This window comes from Chrysemys picta, chromosome 5 (genome assembly GCF_011386835.1).
Source record: "Chrysemys picta bellii isolate R12L10 chromosome 5, ASM1138683v2, whole genome shotgun sequence".
Lineage (NCBI taxonomy): Eukaryota > Metazoa > Chordata > Testudines > Emydidae > Chrysemys > Chrysemys picta.
In genome coordinates, this window is record NC_088795.1 from 68,638,825 (window position 1) to 68,653,231 (window position 14,407).

At 40.8% G+C, this 14,407-nt stretch overlaps 1 protein-coding gene across 1 annotated transcript in view; it reads left to right on the forward strand.

Moving 5' to 3' along the window:
* Positions 1-4,159: 4,159 nt before the first annotated feature.
* The window catches only part of CPE (carboxypeptidase E), a 98,668-nt gene continuing 88,420 nt past the window's right edge, over positions 4,160-14,407 (forward strand). Inside the window, exon 1 of the mRNA XM_005307445.5 lies at positions 4,160-6,460. Within this exon, the coding sequence (XP_005307502.2) occupies positions 6,157-6,460 (304 nt within the window). The 5' untranslated portion in view covers positions 4,160-6,156. The remainder of the gene's footprint in view (positions 6,461-14,407) is intronic.

Here is a 14,407-nt window from a genome sequence, read left to right on the forward strand (position 1 = left end):
CTGAAAAGATAACAAGAAATTACTCCAGATTGTTCTTCAGGAGCATTGTGGTCAGAGATGCTGTCATCAGCGATAGTCTGGGGACTACACCGGAGTGTCTTGAAGGCAGGGGTGGTGCCTGAATAGGAAGGTCCAGCACTGCCATTATCTGCTGTTGCATTATGTCACCCTCTATCAATTACTGCTAGTGAATTGTCTGTTGTTGCAGGAGTTTCTATTACTGCTGAGTTCAGTTTTCAACTAACCATAGTAGTAACTATTCCAGCTCTATGGCTGCCACTGTCAAATACTTTCACCTTCACCTATAGGATTATTTTTTTAAATGCCACTCTGGTGTCATGTGCAGTAGGCCCGGTGGGTTCACTGGGGTTCAGACATTAAGGCACAGAACCATTGCAGCATGTAAGAGTTTTTTAATTTCAACCCCATCCAAAAACCATCCCTGACTCTCCACATAACGCTACAGAAAACAGTCAGTTTACATTTGGGTCTCTTCTACGCCATGCTATTCAACACCCAGTCCTACAGGCAAGATCATCTCAGATGGGATCTAGGCAGAGTGTGGCCCCACCTCTTCCCCCAACATCCACAATTGTTCCTGTAGCCCAAGCCTTTTTGTTCAGGCTTACTTCTTTAATAAGGGTGTGAAAGCTAACATCTTGTACAATTCCTTTGGTGTGTGGCAAATAATAAATCTCCTTGAAAGGGAGGAAAAGTAATCACTTCATCCCGTTGGCCAGGCAGGGTACCTGTGCTGGCACTAGCACAAAGAAACATTGTAGTGGATACTGCATAAGTTAGAAAATAAAGGAAAAAATAAACTCTATTTTAAACAGTGTAATATTATACGCTGTTAGGATCATGAGTGTGCAGTGACCTAGTCTGTGCTTTGGGTAAGGCAATGCAGATGTTCTCTGATTTACGAAAGTATATTACACCACACTAATGGTACTAAATATAGTGATAATGATATCTGTTAAATGGGGATAATCTCATTTACTTACATCACTGGAACACCTGAAGTTTAATGAGTGTAAAGTGCTTTGAGATCATTTAAATGTAATTTCCTATATAACTACAAAACAATATTACTGTCATCACATAATAATATTACCGTATTACATCATCTTGGGATGTTGCCTTAAGAATAGGTTCTCAGGAGGGCAGGGAAGGGAAGCTGATTGTTTTTGCTATCCTAATGATGTAAGAGCTTTACACTTTAGGTGTGACATGAGAAGCTGAAATGCATCCACTGACATAAGTAAACTTTATACATACAAATGAATTAAGATAAACCTTTTCTTAAATTCTTAAATGCTTTTAAGAACACAGCTGGAAGCTTTGCATCATCACACTGTACAGAGTGCTATAGGCTGGTAAAGCAGATACAGTACAACTCAGAGAGACTTGGTGCTGGATAGTTCTAACCTGCAATCAGGATGGGTGTGTGATCTTTTACATAATTGCAGTTCTAATGTATTAAGCCACAAACTACTATGTGTGTTTAAATAATGTTAAGGGTCAGACGCTCACAGAATATGGAAATTCAGCATCACAGGGATGAAACTCTGTATTTTGCTCACCCTGTTGAACTAGTTACTACAGCACATGCAATATGGTTATGTAAAATGAGCTATTTGGAGACTCTTGCAATGCTTAGCACGATAGGAGTTAAGACTAGGGTTTAAGCTTTAACTCTGACCCTTGTTTTTAACTTCCTAAAAGTCCTAATCCATGAGTAGTTATGGTGGTATCTGATTGTGCCTTTTATCTCTGACAATCTTTCCTTCTAAAATAAAATATTCAGCAATGGTATCTATGCCTGACATAGGGAAAATGGACACAAAGGAAGGATAGTTTTGTGCTTAATGCACAAGACTGAGAGTCGGAAAACCTGGATCCTATTCATGGCTTTGCCACAGACTGCCTGCAAGTCACTTGGGCTACCATTTTAAAATCTGGATCCTAGATACTTGATTTTAGGCAACCAAATCCTTATTTAGATACTTAAATAAGTGACCTGATTCTTGGCCTGATCCAACACTCATGGAGGAGTCTTTCCATTGACTTCCATCTGCTTTGTATCAGGCCCTTTCAGAGATAATGAACTCTTGCAGATCCCATTGAAGTAAATAGGAGCTGTGGATGGGCAGCACCTCTGAACATCAGGCCACTTTTATTTAGGTGTCTAAAGATGGATTTACAGCCCTAATTTTACACACTTAAATTTTGACTTTAATGTCTTGTGTGCCTCATCCTATACTGAGGAATCTAAAACTTGCCTCACATGGGTGTTGTGTAGACAGATGTTTGTAAGGAGTTTTGAGATGCTTTGATAGAAGGAGCTGTAAGTGCAAAGTTTTATTAACTCACTTCTTGAAATAGATAAAAGGAAATGGGGTCTGACTGTATTTTAGGTTTTTGATAGCAGCACTGTATTGCAGGGAAAGAAACATGAATGGAAGTTAATGAGAACTGATATGAAACACAGAGTTCTCACTGGCTGACTACAGGTTAACTCAGGTGAGGACATAGCCATACAAATTTGTAAAGGAGATTAATTACTTAGGGCCTGGTTTGAGGAGTAACTAGGAATGATGAGGATGAAATTAAGAAAAGAATAACACAGGCGGAATATTAAAAAAATGTTCTGAAAATGTGTTTGGTAAGACTGGGAGGAGGAGGTCCATCTCTTAGGGCCTTAGTAAATAAGTCTAGGAAAAAATAGATATTATACCTGAGAGGACAATCCTGCATTGACAAAGAGATGAATTACATTAATTTAAGAGGTCCTGTAATTTCCATATTGTGACCCCTTCCTCACATTGGTGAGCAGTTACTCATGAGGAGTCCCACTGAAGATGAGTAAATGCTCCGCCATGTGAGTAAGAAAATCACACTGTATTCCTTGCATGATATGAGCCATCAAATATTTATTTTTAAAGATCATTAACTATTTGGATGTTAATATTATTTGCCAGACCCAGAGCCAGCTTCAGCGTTTTTGCCACCCCAAGCAGCAAAAAAAAAAAAAAAAAAAAGCCACAATTGGGGGCAATTCGACAGCAGGTCCTTCCCTCCGAGAGGAACCGGGGGACCTGCCGCCGAATTGCCACCGAAGACCCGGACGTGCCGCCCCTTTCTGTTGACTGCCCCAAGCACCTGCTTGCTGCGCTGGTGCCTGGAGCTGGCCCTGGCCAGACCTGTCTATTGCTAGAACAACTTAATCAAATACATTTAAATTTTGCAATATTTTTTAAAAGTTTGGTACTTCATGTCCAAAATCTATTTGGAGTCCAATAGAGCACATATACACCACTGTCCTCCCCCCATTCCTCAGCATTCTGCAGTCACTTATATTCTTGCCACTGGATTGACTTAAATGGGGTTGCATGAGTATAAAGGAGGGCCAAATATAGTCCAATATCTTTTTTAAGTGTTGTATACGTCCTTTGCTGGGCTATTCTGATATTACCCATGATCTGAATATTGAAAGCAGTTAATGAAAACAGGTTACTGGATTATGCATGCACAGCACAGTAGGTGGTTTTACAACCATCAATAACACAGCTGCTCTGGTGACCAAAATAGCTTAGTCTACACTCTGCAGGACATTGTGGTCTGCAAAAAGGAGACAATTCTGGGATGTTGTTCAAGTGTGCACAAAATGCATGGAAAATCAGAAATAGTCTATGGCTCCGGTCTTGCACTTACTGTTACTTGTGCAAACAGTCCCCAATGTTGTGTTGTGAGTCAATGTGACTACTCCCCTGAGTAAAGTGTTTGCAAGATCAGAACCAATACCACTTTGATCTAATGGGGTGGTAGGATGGAATAAAACTTTTTTTAAAAAACCTAAATAAATGTACCTCCAAGGCTGAGTCACTGTATGGAAAAGTTTGATTTCAAACAAATTTTTATAACTAAATTGTAAATCTTAACTGTGGAACAGTATAATGGTGCCAGGATGCTTCCAGGGCTGGCCGTAGACCAAATGGCAGCCCAGGTGAGGAGCGTCTTTGGCACCTCCTCCCATTTGGTTAAACTTTTGAATACGTATTTTTATTGCATTTGTAGTCCATTTCATGACTTTGATGCACGATTTGCACGCGTGATTCATCCCTGTCATAGAAGATGATAATTTGCACACTATGATCTGTAAATCTGTATTTATTCGTGCCATATATGAGCAAATAAAAAAATTCATTTCCTCTAAGCTTACAGAAACTTTTTAATTTTAAGAGTAACTGAATGTACTAACATCAATAAATTGAACTGTGCACCACATTGGGTGGACTAGTATTAAATAGTGTTACAGTAGGTGACAGCCTTAAAATGTTAACCCTAGTCCTTTAGTTCAAAAGGTTGCTTTTCGCACCTTTGCCCTCACAAAGCATAGAGTCAGAGAGATCCAAAGACTGGCCAATGGCTCTTTAAAGCAATAAAATAGAAAGCGATGTCAGTGTCTCGTCAGCCATCATCACTCAAAGAGCCTGAACTTCAAAAAGCTGTGCTCACCACTCATGACTGTGACCGGCAGCATGAGCAGAATCCTCAAAGCTATCCACACTAGGAAAAGTGTCCTTCAGCACTGCATCATGAATGAATTGGAGAACTTGGAGTGGAGAGTGCTTCCCATTTGGCAAAATGTGATGGATGTTGTCCAATTCGATATCTTTATCATTGACGTCTGAACTATTCCCCAGGTGTCAGCGTCCAGTGAAGACCTGTAAAATTGTTTAAGAGTGTTTTCCTGTCTGCTGGCATACAAGAAAGCTCCCAGGTTTTTTCATGGTGCTTGATTTGTCTGAACCTTTCTTCAATGGACACTCAAGCAGTGCCAACAAGCGAGCAAAAAAACTGCCTCTTGAATTTTTCTTCAGAGCTTCCCATCACTTCATCTCTGCCCCCTGTAATCAAACTGTCTCTTCTGTGGATGAATACAAGTTTCCTTGAAGACAGGCTCAACTCCTAAGTTTTCTACCATTTCTTTGTCAGCAGTGATGGCCTCTTCAAATCCATTGTCACTACAGGCCACAATGAAACGAGGGCAGCTTCTCATCAAAATGAGCGGTCACGATGTCCATCGACTGAGTTTGTAATATCTGGCTTACAATGATTACTTGGAACAGGATATTGTGCCAAACCACAATTGAGACCAGAAATTTGAAGTCAGTTATATGGTTTGCCAGGCTTTGTGCCTCAGGTCCGATTCTGGCTTCGGCTTTATTCGACTGTGCCAGTTCCATCAGGGCGTTGTAAACCTCAGTCACTTGGTACCTCGCTGGCCTTACACTGTCAATGCTGCTCTCCCAACGAGAGTCACTTTGTGGCTTCACGGTCAGATTTGTAACATTGTCCACGAGGATCTTTTACTTGATATCTGATGCTGAAAACTTGCAGTACTCCATCATCCTTCTAGGAGGTTTGAGGAAAATGTTGTTCTCAGAAAGTCTGGAAGGTTCCACAAGATTCTATAAAGGTCCAGAACATTCTAGGAGGTTAGTGAACAATGAATCCACATAGGGAATACCTGAAACATGTTACTTCAAACATTCTATTTTCCCTTTTATCGCTAACAACAAGAACAGCACCCGAAGCTGGGCACCCCTCAAGCCGGGCACCTGGGTCACGTGCCCCTAAATCTGGCCCTAGATGCCCCCATAATAAAAACACCAGTCTTGTTAGAGGTCTTGCTGTCCCCCGTTTTTAGCCTAAATGCAATTCTAGGTGACCGTCTCCCATCTTGCTGATTATCTGTAATATAGAGTTGTATTGTACAGAAGCAACATCAGCCCCAGGGTGACTGCCCCCGTGGTGTCCCTGCATAAATTCACTCCATCCCCTTTCTGACCCCGTCTCTGCACCAGAAGAAGCGGAGTGATCCCGTGAACGCCACCCCCGCAGGGTATGCGGCGTCTCCATCCCTTGCCTCCTTCCCTGCGTGCAGTGGTATCTCCTGCATCTCCCCGTCGCGCTGCGGAGAGTAGTGCAGCCTGCGGAGCTCCTGGCTTTGCCCGCTTCCTGGCTGGCTCAGGTTTAGCTGGCTGGGAAGGTGCGAGCAGCGCAGCCGGGGAAGAGGCGGAGAGGGGGAGACCGAGGGGAACAAAGCGCAGAGGCAGCTGCAGGCGAGCAGGCACAGGAGACGGCTGAGGGATGGCAGCGGGAAGGGGCTGGGGGCTGCTGGCGCTGTGCGGGGCGCTCAGTGCCTGCTGCTGGCTGCTGTGCGTCGGGGCGGCTGAGCAGGAGGCTGCAGCCGGGGCGAGCCGGCGGCGGAGGCTGAGCCAGGAGGACGGCATCTCCTTCGAGTACCACCGCTACCCGGAGCTGCGGGAGGCGCTGGTGGCCGTGTGGCTGCAGTGCCCCTCCATCAGCAGGATCTACACCGTGGGGCGAAGCTTCGAGGGCAGGGAGCTGCTGGTCATCGAGATTTCGGATAACCCCGGGAGACACGAGCCTGGTAACTGCCACCCACCCTGCGCAGCCCTCTCCGCCCTGAGATCCCCTCTGCCTGAGCCAGCATTAGCCCTGCGTGGCTGGGAGGAGGGACAGGCACTGCCAGAGCCGCGGGGATCACGTCAATATCGCTTACAGGGCAGCGGGAATAACGGCAGGCTTAGCACTGCCATGGGGGGATAGGCATCATCCCTAGCCCTGATAAGGAGATAGGAAGAATATACTAATTCGCAGTTCTTGGGCAATAGGAATGCAATAATATTAATACATGTAGGGCAACAGCAATCATGTAATATTAGGACTGTGGAAATAGTAATTAGTATAGCAAGGCTGCATGAATCATTGAACAATTATTTCTTATAGGGGATAGGAATCATAGATTAGGCATAATAGTTACTTGTAGTGCTATAGACAGACTAGAATGACACTTACAGTGCTTTAAATTTTCAAAGCCTAGTAATAACATTATTATTAAAATCTTCGCTTTGCTAGCAGGGATCAATACATGGAAGCTTCTATCAGTCTTTTAGTTGTTTATGTTTTAAATTTTATCATTAAAATGAATGCTGTATGATTAACATCCAATAAAAGTCATATTAGAAATCCCAGAAAACAATGAGCCTGATAGGGGCTGAAAGATCTCCCTTTAATTCTGATTTATGAGGGACTACCATGTTCAGGCATATTGGAAGGAAATTACCTTATTTTTTTCCTGACCTAAACAAAATTACAATTTAAAATCTAACATGTCTGTGCAGAAATCTGGGTTACCTTTGAGTGTGTAAAATGCTGTGTTGTCTGTGGGAATGGTAGAAGCACATATTGTTACAGCTAATGATTAGCAGTTGCACCAATTATATTCTGGGGAGAGAAATTAACACTTTGTTATTATTTGTACTTACCTTTTGAGGTAGTTAAAGCAGGTGATTACAACTGACGTTTATAGTATATTGGTTTTATACATATACACAATGCATTTCTAATCAGTGCAAGTTTACTCATTTGTATAACATTTCCAAATATTGTGTTTTTAAAGGCCTAACCCTGAAAGGTGCTAAAGAGCTGAGGACTGATATATAGCCCTTTGCAGTCAATAGGAGTCTTTCTATTGACTTAATTAGGATTGGGGGCAGGCCCACCCACATTAGCACTGATTTCAATGGGAGTTATGAGTGCTGAGCACCCATCAGGTTCAGGCCCCACATGATTTGAGCTTTATGTTTAATTGTCTTTTTGACCTCAGGTAATTATACCCCTGCCTAGCATTCTTTAGGAGTTACATCGCTTTTGACAGCGCCATGACTATTGATAACCATGTTAAAAATGAGAGGTGGTAGGATATTTGACATAATAAAAAGGCAAAATAAGGGGGAAATACAGGATAACGCTACTATAGTTTTGGAATAAAATATAAATACCAAAATTGGAAGTGAGTTAAGGTATTTTATCATTGGTTTGGGGGCCATCTTGACAGCAAGCATGATATTTAAAATAAGAGGTAAGTATCACTGATGATTATTATTTAATGTACACATTTGAATGATGTGCAGATGTTAGTATGGCTTTCTGAGAGTTATTGCTTTTTATTATTATGTATTTATCCAGCATTAATTCAATCTACTTAAAATAGGAAGAAAAAGACAATTTTACATATTGTGGGGTGGGAGAATATAATTCGCATGGAAGCTCTGATCCTGCCCCTTTTGAACTCACTGGAGGCTTTGCTACTGACGTCAGTGGAAGCAGGATCAGGCTCTATATCAGTTCCTTACTTCGTCCTTTAACAAAAATGTTTTAATAGATCACGGATAGGGAGCTTTCTTTGGGATTGTTCCTGTAAATGACTGCAATGAACACTGAGGATGTTCACCACCTCATAGGAGGATCCCCTTACTGTAATTAAAATGTTCATACTGAACATATTATTTGAGAACCTCTGATTCATATATGTGTAATATGACATATCCTAGCAAGTTGTAGCAGCCAATGCTGAAAATGTGTATTTTTTTCCCTAAAGATTAACCAGGATTTAAACTGTGAGAGTTTATTGTTGGATAAAAGCCTTAAGGTCTGATTCTGCAAGGTGCTAAGGCACCTCTTGAGAGGTGCAGAGCTCCCTTTACGTTCAGTTGCATTCAAGAATCACTCGACACCTTGCAGGATTTTCTTAGGACGTCTAGAGAGTAATATCTTGTGTCTGGATATACAGTAACTAAGGGCTCGAACCAAAGCCCATTGAAATAATTGGATAAACTACTAATGACTTCAATGGACTTTGGATCAGACCCTGACTGCCTAAATACTATTAATGGGCATTTTAGAAATGTGTTCAGTAATAATAAAAATGCTAGAAACTGTCTTCAGATTAGTAAACAATGTCACTTTTTATTTTCCTATGTATGCCTTTGTGATATATATGGCAAAAGAAGTGGAGCCCTGTATCAACCCTGCCAGAAAATGTGAGTATGATTCTGCAACCCTTACCTATGTGAGTAATCCTTGCTTACATCAGGAGTCCCCACTGAATTCTTTAGAGGGTGAAGACTAGTCACATGAGTAAGGATTATTCATGTAATTAAGGCTTGCAGGATCAGGCCCTATTTGATTTATTTTAAGCTATCATTAAATTACGATTTACAGAATTTTGTGACACACTTTGGAGTTGTGATCCAGCCTGTCCTTACAATAAAAATACCCTGAGTCATTGTTTTTCTTTTTAAACATAGTGGCCAATAGGGCAGTGATCTGCAGAGAGTTGATAACTGTAGAGACCTGATAAGAATGCTAGGCTACTCTTTGAATTATCCAGTCAGCTGCTGCAGCAATACAAACATTTTCTGTCTGGGTGCATACTTCAGGAAGTTTACATTTCTTAAAGAAACTCTGATTATACCCTTGAGTTGCAAAAGTAGCATCTTTTTATAAGTAAAAGCTGTACAGAATCTATTTGTGTTGTTGGTTTTAATGACCGTGAAGGAATAAAGAAGCACAAAACAGGACACCCTTTCATTTATTGTGTGAAGCTGAACCAAAAGGTTGGTTGCCAACTTTCTAATGGCACAAAACCGAACACCCTTGCCCCACCCCTTCTTTGAGGCCCCACCCTGCTCACTCCATCCCCCCTCCCTCCGTTGCCTCGCTCTCCTCCACTCTCACTCACTCGCTCATTTGCACTGGGCTGGGGAGGGTCCCTTTTTGACTGGGTGTTCTGTTGAAAACTGGACACCTGGCAAACCATAATCTTTGTCAAAATGTTTATATATATAAACACACATCAGCAGGCAGATGTCATGTAAACACAGGCATCAATATATGCACACAGGCACAATGTGCATAAGCATGTGCATCAACCTGTGGTTTTAAGGAATTATTCATGAAAGGAAACAATTTAATTTAGGTGCAATATAAAAAAAATGTGAAAAATGGAAAGGACATTTATGTAAGCCTGTATTAAATTACTCAAGCAACTGGAATGATTCCTTAAGACCTCATATTTGCTGGGATAAAAATAAATTAAGAGGTTTTTTTAAAACCCATAATATGCACATTAGAAACTAGAATGGCTCTTTAGGAACAAATCTGGTTTCTTGCATAAGTGTAGGAAGTATCTTGGCAATCCTTTAAAAAAACACAGATTATGCACTAGAAAACAAGAATGACTTTTTCTGAACTGTTCCCATAGATCTGCTAAATGTTAAAGGTAGGAGAATGCCAGGTTTTACTTTGCCAAAAGTTTCTGATTGTGAATTAAACACTAGCAGAATGTGTTGCATTTTGTGCAATCCTGAATACTATACAACGTAAGCGATTTAGGGTGAAATGTTTTTCTGTGATTCTCTTGTGATCCATGACCATGAGACTGGATTCTGACTAAAAGGGAAATAAATGTTCTTTTGATGGTGGCAGTTCCTTTTTGAGTACTACAGAACTCAAACAGAAGAGTAGAGCCCATTGCCACTGTCAGAAAAGGCATGGCTGAATAAGGAGAAGTAAAACCAGGAGATGAAAATTCCTGGAACTCTAGCAAAGAGTTTCAGATAGAGAGAGGAGTCAACATTGGTAGTATCAAATACAGCAGTATGCTAAAGGAGATGGAGAAGGAACCAGAGTCAGCTGAAAGCAAACCATTGATCTAGAAGGGCAGTTTTATTGCTGTTAAGGTGGTGGAAGCTGAACCCAGTCTAGAAATGATCAAGGACGTTTTGGGAGAATTGGTTAGGTAAGAAAAGACCACTTTCTCCAACTTCTTGCTAAAAATGGTAAAAGTGAAGATGGGACAGTAGGTAGTGAGGTGTGGGAAATTCTGGGGCAATGGTTGGTGAATAGTATGCCTGAAACTATCAGGGAAGCTGACAATAAATAATTGAATATTACTGTGATGGGCGATAACGGGTGAAAATCTGGCCCCATTGAAGTCAATGACAAAACTCCCATTGACTTCAAAAGGGCTAGGGTTTCATGCAATGTTTCTTCCCTCTTTTGTAAAATGCTTTGAGATCTTCAGATGAAAGGTGTGTGTGAAGGGTACCTCATTATTTTATTATATAGAGGGCCTTGGTTGAGAGGCTAAAGGAGGCAAGGTGAAAGGAAAAAGTATGGCATTGCTTTTTCTTTAATGATTGTTTGTACTCTCTCCATCTTGTGTATGAAAAAAGCATTCTGTTTATTAATTAAACTAACAAACAAAAAAACCTAACAGTATTTTGCTGTAATTCAGTTGCAGGATAAATTTGCGTATTGTTCTAAGGATTTTACAGGGTTTCCCTTCAGTTTAAAAAGAAAACTGATGGGCTTAGCTCAGGGCCGGTGCAACCCATTAGGCGACCTAGGTGGTTGCCTAGGGCGCTAACATTTGGGGGGCGGCGACCGCGGCGGCCGGATCTTCGGCTGCCCCAGTCGTCGGCGGTATTTCGGGGGCGGGACCTTCCACCGCCTCTGTTGGGGGCGGCATTTTGGGGGCGGGACCTTCCGCCGCCGAGGGCAGGAAAAAAGCTGGCAGCGCACCTAGCTTAGCCTCTGGAAATATGATCTCCAAGGGGACAAACACAATAGATGCAGATGGAATCTTTGTGACTGGGGATAGTCAAATCCTATGCAGAAGATTTTATCTGGTAATAGCAATGATATAGAGAGGCTGGTGTTGCACCATTGAAGTCAATGGGAATTTTACCATTGATTTCAATGAGAGCATGATCAGGTCCATATCATCCAAGAGAATAGGTTTCTGGGCCCTGTAACCATAACTTGTACAGTTAACTAATAATATATTACTACAGCATTTTGTGACTAAAATTTAAGTTAATAAGTTGTTTCCATTGTTTCTCAACCATTAATCTCCTGATCCTAGTCCTCACTGAGGCAAAGCTTTTAGTGATTTCACCATGAATTTTGCCCGAGGAAGGAACAAGAAAGTGCAGGAACAGGAACTAGCTCTGTGCCTTATTGCTCTGTTTAGTGCACCTGAGAAAATGGGTAGGCTGGGGCAAAGGTGTCTCTGTGTCTAAATAAGTGGCCTGATTTTTTCAGAAGTGCTTAGCAACCAGCAGATCGCGTATAGGTGCTTAAATGTGGATTAGGAGTCTAACTTTTGGCACCCATTTTTTGGCAGTCGTGACCCTAAATAACAAAACCTAAATGTGGGCACTATAATTATTTGCACCTGCAAAATTTTAGGTACAAAAAAAGAGAAGCCTCTTTCAAGCTGGACTAAAAATCAGGCCTACAATATATTTTAACAGACAGAGCAAATAAAGCTACTGCCAGCCAGCAAAAAAGCACATACCCGATTCTTAAGATGTCATCAGAGAGTCTATTTCACAATTGTGACATCAGCAGAAAATACAACCTTTTCTCCCAAAGATTGTAAAGTTGATAGTGAGTGATAGATTACTTGGCAAAATTGCCTGTGACATTAGAATTTTACTGCTTAACGACCAATTTCATAATGATTTTAAATCAGTTTGTAAGTTTAAAAGACTACACAAATTTTAGAAAAATGGTGATAAGTTTTATCAGACAAAAAACAAGCAAATATGGGGGAGGACAGAATGATCTTTAGCACACTGTATGAGTAATATTCTGTGCTGTGTCGCCTAAGAGATGTAGCACAGGAGGAACGGAGGTGGGGTATGTGTGTGGAAGGTGGCTTTTTGCTATCTTTGTGCCATATGTGCTGCTGTGGGGGCTAAAATGCATCCAGCATAAATTAAAGCAGCCTATTTTAATTTATGGGAGCCTTTCCCCTGGCTGTCTCTGGGCTGGGCTGCAGCCAGGAATCCCCTGGTCCACCATCTCCTACTTCTAGGCCCACACCTACTTTGGGGCTTTTTGAGAGGGCACTTAAATTGGCTTTATGCTGCTCCTGAACTGAGGAAATTCTCCTTTGGCCCATTTAACCTGTTTAAAGCTGCTATCCACTGCCGGAGTAGTGTATATGTACCAAGGCAGGGGCTAGACCTGGGCAAAATTTATGTCAGGTTCAGCAACACCAAAGTGTTTTGCAAATTCATGAAGATTCCACGAATTGTTCATTTAAATCTCCCAGCTCCCCCATTAAAAAAAAATCAAAATATGCCCTTTCAACATTTTCAAAATGAAAATTTTCAGTTTTTTGGTTTGAAGTGACATTTTGTTTCAAAATTTCCTTTAATGTTTTTTTTAAATAGAAAAATATTTAAAAATGGTCCACATTGAACAAAATAGTTCATTTAATTGAACTCAAAATGATTTTTTTAAATGTTTTTGATACACTAACATTTTGGACAATTTTTGTTTTCAGTCCAATCTGGAATTATTTTTTTTTCTGACTTTTTTAAATTACCATGATTCACTCAGCTCTAGAAGGGACTAGGATCCCACCTGTGAATTGAATTAAAATACTTCTTAAAATCTTGACTGAATTGATCAGAAGTGTATAAAACATCTTACAGGAAAACTCTGAATTAGGCAATAATGAATACATCATCTTAGGCTAATGTTGACAATAGAAACCACTTAAGCCTCATTTTCTTGGTTACCATGAAGTCATCAGAACATCAGATATTATTTATAGCTTTATTGTTTACAGTTAATTGCACTTCATTGTATAGTATTTTGTTCCTTTCTGTTTCTGTCTCTGTCAGTTGCTCTCCATCTAGAAATAGAAATCCCATGTGTTATTTGATAAGATCTATTATTATCTCCTGTTTTGGTGAAGCATTAATGCAAATTGAATATGGCAAGTGACTTGTTTTTAACACTGGACATTAGAGAAAGCTCATTTTATTATATCTTTAATGTTTAAATAGACAACACTTTTTGTTAAGTGATAGTGTTTAGCATTATCTTGCTGCAGAGAGGTCATGGAGAACACGGGGCCAGTCTCCTATATGCAAGAGGACCGATGGGTGGAAACTGAGGTTATATTTGTCAAAGTGCACTGTAAAGCCGGGGAGATTACAAATACAATAAAGACAGGAACACAAAGAAAATACTTGGACGTATCTTGAGTATAAGAGGTGCTACAGAGTCACCAAATTACTCCATATTTTCTCTGTAATTTGTTGTTCAGTTTGTCCTTCTATAGCACCTCATCAATTGGAATCCTCTTAAAACATGTGCCAGCCTTCAGCCAACATCCCCCCCAGTGACTCTTTCCACCTTCCTGTTTCTTAGTGCTGATCTTCCCTCTTCTGAACTGGAACACTGTTTCTCCCCCACCCCCCATTCTTCCCTACTTTCACTGAAATTAATTCCAAGGCAAACATTTTTGTTGTCATACGGACACACACAGGCTCTGAAAATGGTACCACTGCCAAAAATATCCAGTCTCATTCTCATTTAAAAGAAAGCACCAGAATTGTCTGGGGGGAAAAAATCAACCAAAGCCTGGGAGGTGCTGAGCATCTGTAGTTCCCAATTAAACTGGAGATTTGTCTTTATAGAAATAAAATCCTACAATAATACAGGCCCA